Source organism: Carcharodon carcharias, chromosome 10 (assembly GCF_017639515.1).
Source record: "Carcharodon carcharias isolate sCarCar2 chromosome 10, sCarCar2.pri, whole genome shotgun sequence".
Classification (NCBI taxonomy): Eukaryota; Metazoa; Chordata; class Chondrichthyes; order Lamniformes; family Lamnidae; genus Carcharodon; species Carcharodon carcharias.
In genome coordinates, this window is record NC_054476.1 from 125,132,695 (window position 1) to 125,147,056 (window position 14,362).

Here is a 14,362-nt window from a genome sequence, read left to right on the forward strand (position 1 = left end):
GACTATTTTCCCTTGAACTGATTTCCTTTCACTTCATAATATGTGCTAGAGAAATTGAGGAATGCTAGCAGTCTGGTAAACAATCTGATTAGCTTTGTAAATATAAGACAAACCAGCTGCTCCTTCCAAAAGTAAATTGAGCGTCTGGGAAGTTTCCATTCTCTTCTCACCTTGATTTCCATTGCATTCTAAATGACAGGAAAGGAACCCATGTAAGGTTTACACAATGATTTGTAGGTTCCCTTAATTCCACATTTCAAAATCTTATTTCTTTAAAATGGATCTCTTAAAGCCATTTCAATACTTATGAAGATAAATATAAGTTTAAAATTTATTATGCAGACCAAGTATTTTTAATTGATTATCTTTAAAGAGTTTTTAACCTTCTGATAATAGAATATCCATATTACTACCAAATACATTAACACCTTAAGGTGGTAACAGATGTAACCCAGACGGGGTCTACTCGAGTTACAATTGAATCCCAGATGAATGACAGTCATAAAGTTCAAATGTTTGTTGCTGTTGAGAGCAACACATATGAGGAATACATAGAATAGGGTGAGATACAAGTCACAAACAGGACTGCTTCTTGAAACAGGCCTTATTTTGTCACTGATGGCTGTTGTAGCAAACAACAGACACCAGAGACTGCAGAAAGGAAAAACATGAGACTTCTCTGACTGCAACTCATGACTTCAACTTGGTTTTACATTTTCATTACATGATACAAATGAATAGCTACCCCGCAAATACCGCAATACAAAATATCTTCTCTAAAGATTGGCCATCCATAACTACAACCATTTGAAACAACTGACATTTACATTTACTGTAACTTCACAATACAATAAAAGAGTGTGGAACAACAGCAACCCAACTGAGAACACCAAACTGTGAGTCTACCAAGCCTGTATCTTCAGCACACTCCTCTACAGTGGTAAGATCTGGATAACACATCCCAGGCAGGAGAAAATGTTAACAGTTTCCACCATCACTGGTTCAGGTGTATCCTTGGCATCTCTTGGCAGGACAAGGTTACCAGCTCAGAGGTCCTGCAGTGTGCTAACTCCATCAGCATACACTCATTGCTAAGTCAAAGATGTCTGTGCTGGCTTGGCCACATGCATCAGATGAATGACAGACGAATACCTGAAGACCTTTTTTTACGGTGAACTAGTCACTGGGGCACGACCTCCTGGGCATCCATACCTCCACTACATGGACACCTGCAAGTGAGATACGAAGAACACGGACACTGACAGCTGGGAGACACTCATTGATGGCCGTGACCTCTGGAAGCTTACAATTTGGAAGGGCATTGGAAGGGGTGCGCAGAAACAAAAAGCTCAGCTGGCTAAGAAGGGGGCTCAGAAAAAACAGAGGCCAGCGAATCATGCAGCTTTCCAGCCACTGTCTTCCTCTACAGCAAATGCACCATGCCAGAGTGGGCTCCTGAGCCACATCAGGTGATGCCTACCACAAAGTTGAACATGACAGTGCAAACCATCATCTTACAAGGTGGAAGGCTGCCATTATTATAACAATACAAATTAAACTGATATAAAATCCAAACTTCCAAAAGTACAATGGTTACATAATACGGTGGCAGAGCACATTAGTGGCCCAAAGCATTGTGCAACAGTCAAAAAGCAGACATAATCCCCATTGCACTGAATTACTAATCTCAGCCAAACTAGTGCTAACAGGATAAAAACAAAAAACTGCGGATGCTGGAAATCCAAAACAAAAACAGAATTACCTGGAAAAACTCAGCAGGTCTGGCAGCATCGGCAGAGAAGAACAAAGTTGACGTTTCGAGTCCTCATGACCCTTCAACAGAACTGAATAAAAATAGGAGAGGGGTGAAATATAAGCTGGTTTAAGGTTGGGGGGCGGGGGGTGGGGGAGTTGTTGTAGGGACAAGCGAGCAGTAATAGGAGCAGATAATCAAAAGATGTCACAAACAAAAGAACACAGAGGTGTTGAAGGTGGTGATATTATCTAAAAGAATGTGCTAATTAAGAATGGATGGCAGGACACACAAGGTACAGCTCTAGTGGGGGTGGGGTGAAATAAGACTAACAGGGCATAACAGGTATAGATTTAAAAATAATGGAAATAGGTGGGAAAAGAAAAATCCATATAAATTATTGGAAAAAACAAAAGGTAGGGGGAAGAAACGGAAAGGGGGTGGAGATGGAGGAGGGAGTTCAAGATCTAAAGTTGTTGAATTCAATATTCAGTCCAGAAGGCTGTAAAGTGCCTACCTCGCGGAGGCTGAGCGTCAACTCGCAGACACTTCCTCTGACCTCTCCATGGACCATGACCCCACCACTGAACATAAAGCCATTGTTTCCAGGACTGTCATTGACCTCATCTCCTCTGGAGATCTTCCTCCTACAGCTTCCAACCTGATGGTCGCCCAACGTCGCACGGCCCGCTTCTACCCCCTACCCAAAATCCACAAACAGGCCTGCCCCAGTAGACCGATTGTGTCAGCCTGTTCCTGCCCCACCGAACTCATTTCTCGTTATCTTGACTCCCTTCTCTCTCCCCTTGTTCAGTCCCTTCCCACCTACATCCGTGATTCCTCTGACACCTTGCATCACATCAACCATTTCCAGTTCCCTGGCCCCAACCGCCTCCTCTTCACCATGGACATCCAATCCCTCTACACCTCCATCCCCCACCTGGATGGTCTGAGGGCTCTCAGCTTCTTCCTCAAACAGAGGCCCGAACAATCCTCATCCACCACTACTCTCCTCCGTCTGGCTGAACTTGTTCACACACTGAACAATTTCTCCTTTAACTCCTCTCACTTCCTCCAAATAAAAGGTGTGGCGATGGGTACCCGCATGGGCCCCAGCTATGCCTGTCTCTTTATGGAGTATGTGGAACATTCCTTGTTCCAGACCTACTCCGACCCCCTCCCACAACTCTTTCTCCGGTACATCGATGATTACTTCGGTGCTGCTTCATGCTCTCGTCGGGACCTGGAAAAATTTATTTATTTTGCTTCCAATCTCCACCCATGCATCATTTTCACGTGGTCCATCTCTGACACTTCCCTTCCCTTCCTTGACCTCTCTGTCTCAATTTCTGGTGATAGAGTGTCCACCAATATCCATTACAAGCCTACCGACTCCCACAGCTACCTCAACTACAGCTCCTCACACCCCGCTTCCTGTAAGGACTCCATCCCATTCTCTCAGTTCCTTCGCCTCCGTCACATCTGTTCTGATGATGCTACCTTCAAAAACAGTTCCTCTGACATGTCCTCCTCCTTCCTTAACCAAGGTTTTCCACCCACGGTCGTTGACAGGGCCCTCAACCGTGTCCGGCCCATCTCCCGCGCATCCGCCCTCACGCCTTCTCCTCCCTCCCAGAAACATGATAGGGTCCCCCTTGTCCTCATTTATCACCCCACCAGCCTCCACATTCAAAGGATCATCCTCCGCCATTTCCGCCAACTCCAGCATGATGCCACCACCAAACACATCTTCCCTCCCCCGGCGGCATTCCGTAGGGATCATTCCCTACAGGACACCCTGGTCCACTCCTCCTTAACCCCCACCCACGGCATCTCCCCATGCATACGCAAAAGATGCAACACCTGCCCCTTCACCTCCTCTATCCTCACCGTCCAAGGGCCCAAACATTCCTTTCAAGTTAAGCAGCATTTCACTTGCATTTCCCCCAACTTAGTCTACTGCATTCGTTGCTCCCAATGCAGTCTCCTCTACATTGGAGAGGCCAAACGCACCTGCGGTCTGTCCGCAAGAATGACCCAAACCTCCCTGTCGCTTGCCATTTCAACACTCCACCCTGCTCTCTTGCCCACATGTCTGTCCTTGGCTTGCTGCACTGTTCCAGTGGAGCTCAACGCAATCTGGAGGAACAGTACCTCATCTTCCGACTAGGCACTTTACAGCCCTCCGGACTGAATATTGAATTCAACAACTTTAGATCTTGAACTCCCTCCTCCATCCCCACCCCCTTTCCGTTTCTTCCCCCTACCTTTTGTTTTTTCCAATAATTTATATGGATTTTTCTTTTCCCACCTATTTCCATTATTTTTAAATCTATACCTTTTATGCCCTGTTAGTCTTATTTCACCCCACCCCCACTAGAGCTGTACCTTGTGTGTCCTGCCATCCATTCTTAATTAGCACATTCTTTTAGATAATATCACCACCTTCAACACCTCTTTGTTCTTTTGTCTGTGGCATCTTTTGATTATCTGCTCCTATCACTGCTCGCTTGTCCCTACAACCACCAACCCCCCCCAACTTCTCTCTCTCTCCCTCCCCCCACCTTAAACCAGCTTATATTTTACCCCTCTCCTATTTTTACTCAGTTCTGTTGAAGGGTCATGAGGACTCGAAACATCAACTTTGTTCTTCTCCGCTGATGCTGCCAGACCTGCTGAGTTTTTCCAGATAATTCTGTTTTTGTTCTAGTGCTAACAGGAACTGATCATAAATAAAAATGTGAAACAAGCAGCATAAACAACATCAATAGGTGTGGTTGATTACAAAATAAGGTAAAAGCTGTAAATTTAAACTGTCACAAGGAAATAAGCTCACCAATTTATTCACTCGGAGTTGTGACGAGTAGAACTTGAAAACTTCTGCCTTTTTGTCTAAGGGTTTGATAGTAAACTGTAAAAGCAAAAAAAAAAAATTTGGTTTAAAGTTGGTCATTTTTAAAAAATTGTATGATTACATTGGGAGGGGGAGACATAGGAGGATTCATTCTGATCTTTAGGTTGTGTAGAAAATTCCATACAGTATATTAAAAATTGCTTAACAATGTTTGAAAACCTAGGCTTCAGGTTATAATTGTGCCCTTGTTCCAAATCACCAAGGAGCTAAAATTGTATTGCAACATCTGTATTAATTCATAATGCATAACACCTTTTGAATGTCATAGTATTTTAATCAGGTATAGCCTGATTTCAAGGAAGCTTTCAATTGATTCTGTTAAACTTTACTTCTGTAGAAGTGGTTACTTAAGCTATTTCACAGCTTGCTTGGACATGAAAATTAGATTTGATACTTAGCTACCTTCAAAACAGCATTTGAAGCTTCCAAGTTAAGCTGTAAGAAACAAATTTTAACTGGCATTTTTAAGTATAAAACATAAGCCCAAGTCACTTAATTTGTCATTGGAAAAGCAGAAAAAAAGAGAAGAATAAAAAAAAAGAGGGGACCAACTGATTTGTAACAGAATACTCAATTATTTTGTGTCTCTTTTCCATCACCTTCTTCACAAATTTACCTGTGTCTACATTAAATAGTACCTCCCTCTTTTTGTACCATATCCTAAAGAAATCACCCTAAGCAAAGAGCATCAATAGCTAAACACCACAATGGTGCCCCAGATTACCCATAAGAAATAACACAAGAGCCACAAGTAGAAGAAAACCCTAGGTGATCACAAAACAGACACACACCTTTGACCCATCCAGAATAAAGTTTGAATTGCAAATGCGACTGACAAAAGCATTCAAGCTTTTCTCAAAACTATTTCCCAAAGCCTGACTGCAGTTAACAGATATAAAGGTAACTACATTTAATGCTTTATTAAATATGATTTGAATACCCATATAGCAGAAATGCCAGAATGTATAATTATGGATTGTATATTCAATGGAATTTTAACTTACAGAACTTTAATAAAACACAAAAAGATTTGAATGTTTACCTACCTCTTTCTCACTGTAGGAAATGTTTCTGATCCCACTCCAAGCAAATGACTTTTTAGATGAGAGTTTGTTGTCAGGGATGTAGATATGAAGACCAAGTGCATCAACTCCAAGCAGCAAGTCTGTGTCCTTCTTGTTTTGCTTTTAAAATGTTCAGCAACAAGGTTATACCAGGTGCATTTACTTGTGTGTTATTACAGCCAGTTTTTAACAAATCATATTAAAAATAAGATACAATTTACATTTAAAATATTTAAACACTTAAGACAGGTCAAAAAATTGCAACTAAGAAATTAATTCAATGATCAATATCTAGTTCTGATGAAAGGGCATCGGACTGGAACGTTAACTCTGTTTCTCTCTCCACGGATGCTACCTGACCTGCCAAGTGTTTACATCATTTTCTACTTTTGTTTCAGATTTCCAGCTAGTGCAATATTATGTAGCCTTTACACCAATATATACCCTGTAGTTCAGGCTTTATTGGTGCTTGTTTTCAATCATCATGCAGGGAACTTATCAAAGTGTGACTTTCCAAGACAAACTGAACATACTACTTTGTTCCTAAAAGTCTGATGAAAGCAGCAATTCAGAACTCTACTTGCAAAAGTTATTAAAGTATTGCCCCTTCCCAGTCAGATTGAGAAGTCAAACATTAAAAAAATTCTAGGAAATCAAACTTCCAATCACAACTGTACTCCATCACAAAACCAAGAACTGATGAAGACACAAGCCATACCAAGATGATAAGATATGAATGGTAAACTGAATGATAAACATTTTCCTAATTTAATTTTTCAAATCAAATTTAACATTTAGCTCTTAGCCTGACCTGCTCCTGTAGTCCATACTGTAGAATACATGCTAGCAAAAAAAATTTAGTTTCATTATTTACTTTACAATATTATTTCTATTTATTTATCCCTACATATTTTACCTTTCTGGTTCTATTTCCTATTGCTTATGATTTTACTTAACATTTTGTGTCATTTTATTTCCACCAACTAACTTTATTTTTTTCTACATCTTACTTTTATCCTCATTAAATCTTTTCACTTGGGCAAACTTGATGCTTCCATATCGGAATTAACTCAAAGTATCAGTTCTTTCAGTGTCTTATCAAATTAAATCTGTTTTCATCTAAAAATACTCTTCGGGATTTTAGTTTTATTTAACTTTCATCCCAGTCCTCAATACACCAAGGACTGTTGATGCCAAACAAACAAGCCTAGCACATTGATGGCACCTGGAGAGGTTGATCTCGTACTGGAGGCTGACAGGCTTCCCACTCACCTTCTGATAACCGTGAAAGCCAAATTTCTCATTGAATATTGTAAATAAATTTATTGATAGGTTTCTGAAAATTAACTGCTAAATAGAGGGGGAATCTATGACTTGCTCTCCATTGCAGAATGTCACAAATGGAGTGCTCAACCTTTATAGGCAATAAATACATATTATCTCATCCCATCATGGACTTAGGGGGTGATGCACGTAGTCTTGGTTAACTTCCAAAGTTACCAAGGGAGATGCATCGAATTGCTATGCAATCATCAATGGATTGATATTTCTCCAGTGTTCTGTTTAGGGGGAATGTAGAGGTCCTGAGATGTTGAGCAGCGGGCAGGTCAAGATCTGGATCCTCCTAATCCTGGTGAAGGGAAAGGGGAGTTGCATGTATAAGACAAAACCCAGGACTGTCTATGGCAGCAAAAAAAAAAAGGATTCTGCTACAATTGCTGACCTATATTATTGTCACTGGTTATCACTGAATACTCTTTGTTCCATAGATAAGGATTTGCAGCTTTTGTTGGAAGAAGTTACAAACCTTATTATCTAGTCCTTCTGTGGGTTTGGCAAAATGCTGGCAAAACATAAAAATTGGGTCTTTGGTGTGCCTTAGCTCTTAGCACAGAATGATACAGCACTGAAGGCCTTTTGGTCTATTATGCCTGTATGGTGAATAGCTGAGCTGAGACTAGGAAGGGCCCAAGGTCCAATCCAGGTTTGTGCTGAATTAGAATTTCAACTGGACTGCCAGCAGCCATAGAACAGGATTTCAGCAGCTCTGGATTGGGGCAAAGGAAGAAAAATAAGCAGAGTTCTCATTCCTAATTGCTATCACTTGTGCCCTGCTAGAAACAAGCATGTAGACATCATGTGAAGATAGCATTGGCTTTAAACATGATGCCTCCCATTCCATCATGAATGACATATGAATAACAGTCACTTAGTAAACTACCAGAAATTACCGATCGCTATGGGCTGTAATTCCAGCAAGGAATCTATAAAGAGAGCAGAGAAAATTGGCTAGATATGGATTGTGTTAAGCAGATGGAATGAAAGCTGATCAAAAAATTTGCACTTTACTGAGCATAAAGAGGGGAATTTACAAAACGCTTTATTTTATTCTACTGTAAACTACCAATTCTGATGTAGCCCAACGTTCTTGTGAGGGGAAATCTTTAATTGACTGTTTCTGCATAAATATAGTATAATAATTTTTGTTCACAAAACACATAATGCACTCATTGCTCAAAGTGCAGTCCACAGAAATACAGGTTGACAAAACAAACTTTATAAACACAGCATCTAACTTCTTAGCAAAAGGTGCTCATAAGATCAGGGTTGACCCTTTATGTTTTTAAAGTGGTTTTTGCCTGAGTTCATGCATGTGTTATAACTTTGATATTACAACAAATACTTACTGTGATTGGGAAGTAGTTTACTCCGTACATTTCTAGGTCTTGTGCAATTTTCAAATATTCCATTTCAGCTTCATCTCTGTCCGAAATGATTATAGCAAAAATATAAAGTTATAAACAAAGGAATAGAGTTAGTGTTAATTGTATATCACTTGGGTGTTAATTGTATTCAAGCAGTGGTTATTAACTGGGAACTCATCTGTGCTTATATATACTGTATATAAATATGTAGAGAGAGAGAAAGAAAGAGCAGGCTGAAAGAGTGGTTGCTTTTAGTTGGAGGTGCACGGTATGCAATATGTGCCTCTATAAATAAAAGCTTATAAGTGAACAAAGACGAGGCTCCAATATTCAAATGCTTCACAGCATTATAGTCATACTGTTTCCACCTTGATTAAATAGTGTGAGAAGCATGACATTTATTGAATTACTTACTTTATGTTAAGTCATACCAGACGTCATTTTGGGAAGAGTGGCTTTATTTTAACTATGTCATAATTTACCGACATATCCAGAGTTAATATTACAGGCCAAAAAGGGAACCAGAGATCTCTTCTAACTGAAGAAGGAAGAGAAGCAACTACAAAATTGATTAACTTGATTGAAGTATATAAGATCCTGAACGATATTGACAAGGTGGACTTGGAAAGGATGTTTCCTCTTGTGAGTCCAGAAATAGAGGCCACAGTTTTAAAATTAGGGGTTGCCTTTTCAGGACAGAGATGGGGAGATTTTTTTCTCTGGGAGGGTTGCGTGACATTGGAACTCTCTGTCTCCGAAGTTGGTGGAGGCAGGGTAGGTTGATTCCCTTGCCTAACTAGAATCAAAGGTTATCAAGGGTAGTTGGAAATTTGGAATTTGAAACACAAAAGGATCAGCCATGATCTTATTGAATGGTAGAGCAGGCTTGAGGGGCTGAAAGGCCTACTTCTGTTCCTATTTCGTAAGTTCGTAAAAAATAAGCAGAAATTGAAATAATTATACCTCGCATTGCAGTAAAACAGTGCACTTTCCCAAACTGATGGAAACCTACTCAAATTCCAATAACATCAATAAATAAAATGATTTGAATCGCTTCATTAAGATCTAGCTAACAGCTGAAATTATATCCCACTTTGAAAGGAGGATAAAACCTTTGAGATCAACTTTCTGTGCAGCAAGCACATAGTTTATAAGACCATAAGACATACATAGGAGCAGAAATTAGGCCATTTGGACCATTGAGTCCGCCATTCAAGTTTTTCAACCCCATTCTCCCGCCTTCTCCCCATAACCTTTGAACCCCCTACCAATCAAGAACTTATCTATCTCGGTCTTAAATACACTCAATGACCTCGCCTCCACAGCCGTCTGTGGCAATGAATTCCATTGATTCACCACTCTCTAGCTAAAGAAGTTTCTCCTCATCTCTGTTCTAAAAGGTCTTCCCGTTACTCTGAGGCTGTGCCCTCGGATCCTAGTCTCTCCTACTAATGGAAACATCTTCCCGACGTCCACTCTATCCAAGCCTTTCATTATTCTGTAAGTTTCAATCAGATCCCCCCTCATCCTTCTAAACTCCATCGAGTATAGACCCAGCATCCTCAAATGTTCCTCATATGTTAAGCCTTTCATTCCTGGGATCGTTCTCGTGAACCTCCTCTTGTCCCTCTCCAGGGCCAGCACTTCCTTCCTGAGATACGGGGCCCAAAATTGCTCACAATATTTTAAATGTGGTCTGACCAGAGCCTTATAAAGCCTCAGCAGCACATCCCTGCTTTTATATTCTAGTCCTCTCAAAATAAATGCCAACATTGCATTTGCCTTCCTAACTACCAACTCAACCTGCAAGTTAACCTTAAGAGAATCCTGGACTAGGACTCCCAAGTCCCTTTGCACTCCAGGTTTCTGAATTCTCTCCCCATTTAGAAAATAGTCTATGCCTCTATTCTTCCTACCAAAGTGCATGACCTCACACTTACCCACGTTATATTCCATCTGCCACTTCTTTGCCCATTCTCCTAACCTGTCCAAATCCTTCTGCAGCCTTCCCGCCTCCTCGATACTACCTGTCCCTCCACCTATCTTTGTATCATCTGCAAACTTAGCCAGGATGCCCTCAGTTCCTTCATCTAGATCATTAATGCATAAAGTGAAAAGTTGTGGTCCCAACACTGACCCCTGCGGAACTCCACTAGTCACCGGCCGCCATCCTGAGAAGGACCCCCTTATCCCTACTCTCTGCCTCCTGCCAGACAGCCAATCTTCTATTCATGCTAGGACCTTGCATCTAACTCCATGGGCTCTTATCTTACTGAGCAGCCTCCTGTGCAGCACCTTATCAAGGGCCTTCTGGAAGTCCAAGTAGATAACATCCATTGGCTCTCCTTTGTCAAACCTACTCATTACCTCCTCAAAGAATTCTAATAGATTTGTCAGGCATGACTTCCTCTTGATGAAACCATGCTGACTTTGCCCTATATTATCATGCACTTCCAAGTATTCTGAAATCTCATCCTTAATAATGGACTCTAAAATCTTACCAACGACCGAGATCAAGCTAATTGGCCTGTAATTTCCCGTCTTTTGCCTCACTCCCTTCTTAAACAGGGGGGTTACATTAGCGATTTTCCAGTCCTCTGGGACCCTCCCTGACTCCAGTGATTCCTGAAAGATCACCACTAACGCCTCCACTATCTCTTCAACTATCTCCTTCAGAACTCTGGCGTGTAATCCATCCGGTCCAGGTGATTTATCCATCTTCAGACCTTTCAGTTTTCCTAGCACCTTCTGGCGGCCCAATGTCCACTTTTGCCTCTCTCTTACCCTTTAAATATCTAAAAAAAACTCTTGCAATCTTATTTTATATTACTGGCTAGTTTACCCTCATATTTAATCTCTTCCCTCCTTATTTCTTTTTTAGTTGTCCTCTGTTGGTCTTTGTAGGCTTCCCAATCCCCTGGTTTCCCACTGCTCTTGGCCGCATTGTATGCTTTCTCTTTAGCTTTTATGCTGTCCCTGACTTCCCTTGTCAGCCATGGTTGCCTCGTCCTCCCTTTAGTATGCTTCTTCTTCTTAGGGATGAATTTTTGCTGTATCTCCCAAATTACTCCCAGAAACTCCTGCCATTGCTGTTCCACTGTCTTTGCTGCTAGGCTCATCTCCCAGTCAATTCTGGCAGCTCCTCCCTCATGCCTTTGTAGTTGCCTTTATTCAACTGTAATACCGTTACATCTGATTGGACTCACGGAGGTCAAAAATCAGAGCAGCACATTTACCCAGCTAAAGTTTATGTTGAAAACATAAAAAATAGTGTTGAATAAGGGGGGGGGGGAAGTGATGTGATATAGTCATTTCCATTAAGACACTGGCAACACATAGCGAAGATCAAGAAAGACCTGCTCTGAAATATATGTTTATTTATAACAGCAGCTTGCTAGGCCTTTTCAGAGGACAGTTAAGAGTCAACCACAATGCTGTGGGTCTGGAGTTACATATAGGCTAGACCAGGGCAGGGTGGCAGCTTTCTTGCCTAAAGGACATTATTGAACCAGATAGTTTTTATGACAATCAACATTGGTTGTCATGATCACCATCAGTGAGACTGGCTTTATAATTTCAGATTTATCAATTGAATTTAAATTCCACCAGCTGCCATGTCCCTAGGACACTAGATTACTAGTCCAGTGACATTACCAAGACATCACCATCTTCCCTCAATGATAAATTCAAGGTCACTATTATTGAGGCTAGCTTTCAAATTAAGATTTTATTTATTGAATTTAAATCCCACCAGCTGTTGTGGTGGGATTTGAACCCATGTCCTCAGAGCATTAGCCTAGGCCCCTGAATTACTAGTCCAGTCAGATTATCACTGCACTGCAGCACCATGTCTACCTTATTGTGATGGTTGCGACAGGACAATGGTGAAGATGATAATGTGTTATGAGCAGCAAAGACATAAGTGAGGCTTGTAGGGATGTCTTTTGAATGCTAATTATCTTATTACTCCAGAAGTCAAAATAAATGTACAGATTACATAAAAATGTATACAAAAAAATTCTTAGTTAGCTATCGCGATGTTTACCTGGTGATTCCCCTGTGCTCAGCATACCAAGCTGTTATTTTTTCTTCCCACATATCTGCTGTCATTTGATATTGCTTAAGAACCTAAAATGTGCAATAAAAAATAAACTTTCAAAAAGCAATACCCTTTGAAATGTTAGCTTTAGTGCATAGCATTTAGAAAAGTCATTGTAAACTGCTAATGCCCCAATTTTGTGATCCTGGCAAATATGCCCAATTGCAAACAAGTAAGCAGTGGTAGTTCAGGGAGTGGGTCGTGCAAATATTGGTCCATCAGCTTCTCCCCACGCCGCCAACTCTACTTCCCTTGGCCTGCAGACCCCTTCTGCTCATACTGCTTGTCAGAAACTGTATGGGTCCCAGCATTCCATTCATTAAATCTCCACAGTCCAATATTACTCTCCATTTCTTCCTCTTCTTCAGTCAATTCCTGATGAAGCTCCTAGTTTTACTTATGATACCTGCTATTCAAGGTTCTGTAAAAGCCTTTCAGGTGGAACTTTATGAAACACATAAACAACTATTAAAATGACTTCAAACAAAGAAGTGGAGGCGACATGAGAAAATGTTTTTAAACAGCAAGCTGTAAGATCTGGAATGCACTATCTGGAAGGTACATGGAAGCAGATTCAATATTAATATTCAAAACAGAATTGGATAAATATTTGAAGGGAAAACATTTACAGTGCTGTGGGGGCAGAGCAGGGGAGTTGGATTAATTGGATACCTCTACTACAAACAATGTCCTCCTTATGTGCTGTATCATTGTAAGATTCTATGATTGCCTTGTCATATGAGGCCATTTTTGGTCAATTTGTTCTGAAGGAGTTAGTAATTTGAAGATTTGTATTCTCACTTTCATATTCAAGATAACTTCTGTTGCATCTTCGATCTCTTACTAAAACTCTCAATTTTCACTGAAACTTCATAGTAAACAAAGTAAATCATAAATGTCCTACTTTTGACTTATATTAATACTACCTTAAAAAATTTAATGTGTAGCAATATACAACAAAAATAAGAAGCTCCAAGGAAAGTTGCAGAACTTACTCTTTTAGGTAGTAGTTCATCCTGAGCCAGGAAACCAGGTTTATGAAAATTAGGATCATAGTCCCCATACTGTAAAGGAGAAAATACAAATATAATAGAAACATTGTTAACACCTCTCAAAGTAGCAAAGAAATGTCATATGTTCAATGTTAGTAGACACAAATCAGAACATGTAATTTACCCATGTAAACCTTAAGTACTCTCATACTCAACTAAAACTTGACAGAACAGCAATGTGCAGGTACTGAAGATTAAATCGATCACATAACCTAAATAACCTAACTGTGTCAGCGTTTCAGTACTACTTTCATAGGTAGTTTCTATCAAGTCAATTTGAATACAGCATTCACATTTCTATGTTGCTAAATAAAGGAAAACATGTTTTAAATTATTCAATTGAACAGAATCACTGCATCCGACATCAATCATTTGGTTAGATGTGATCAATTGTTAATAAACATAATGCAGCCAAAATTCCAAAGACCATTCTCCTCAGTCTACCAGGAATGGTAACCTCATCCAAAATTGACAGCGCCTTTAGCATTGCTATAATGGATGCTTTAATGGCCCTGCCCTGAAGGAGACTCAGAACCGGAATAGCAGATGCCACTACAATTCAGCAGTAAAGACTTGAGCAGGGTGTCACAGAAACCTTGCAGTAGAATTCATCAGCTCCCAAAGGCCATTCCTCAGAAGGGTCAATTATCTAACTCCTGATGCACTGAGGCCTGTACCAGGCTCATAAGAAACTTACTCACCAGGTATGGGTTCCATTGTGTCTATCAGGTGGAACCGGGTAGAATTTCCCAAGAAAGTCCAGGATCTCTTCTGG

General features: G+C 40.5%; 1 protein-coding gene across 4 annotated transcripts in view; it reads right to left on the bottom strand.

Annotated features, from left to right (window-relative positions):
* The window catches only part of nf2b (neurofibromin 2b (merlin)), a 75,018-nt gene that overhangs the window by 31,494 nt on the left and 29,162 nt on the right, over positions 1–14,362 (bottom strand). For all 4 annotated transcript variants that reach the window (XM_041197407.1, XM_041197406.1, XM_041197404.1 and 1 more), the window contains 5 exons: positions 13,531–13,599; positions 12,482–12,564; positions 8,419–8,494; positions 5,714–5,851; positions 4,590–4,664 (listed from right to left, as the gene is read on the bottom strand). In XM_041197407.1, the coding sequence (XP_041053341.1) occupies positions 4,590–4,664; positions 5,714–5,851; positions 8,419–8,494; positions 12,482–12,564; positions 13,531–13,599 (441 nt within the window). The remainder of the gene's footprint in view (positions 1–4,589; positions 4,665–5,713; positions 5,852–8,418; positions 8,495–12,481; positions 12,565–13,530; positions 13,600–14,362) is intronic.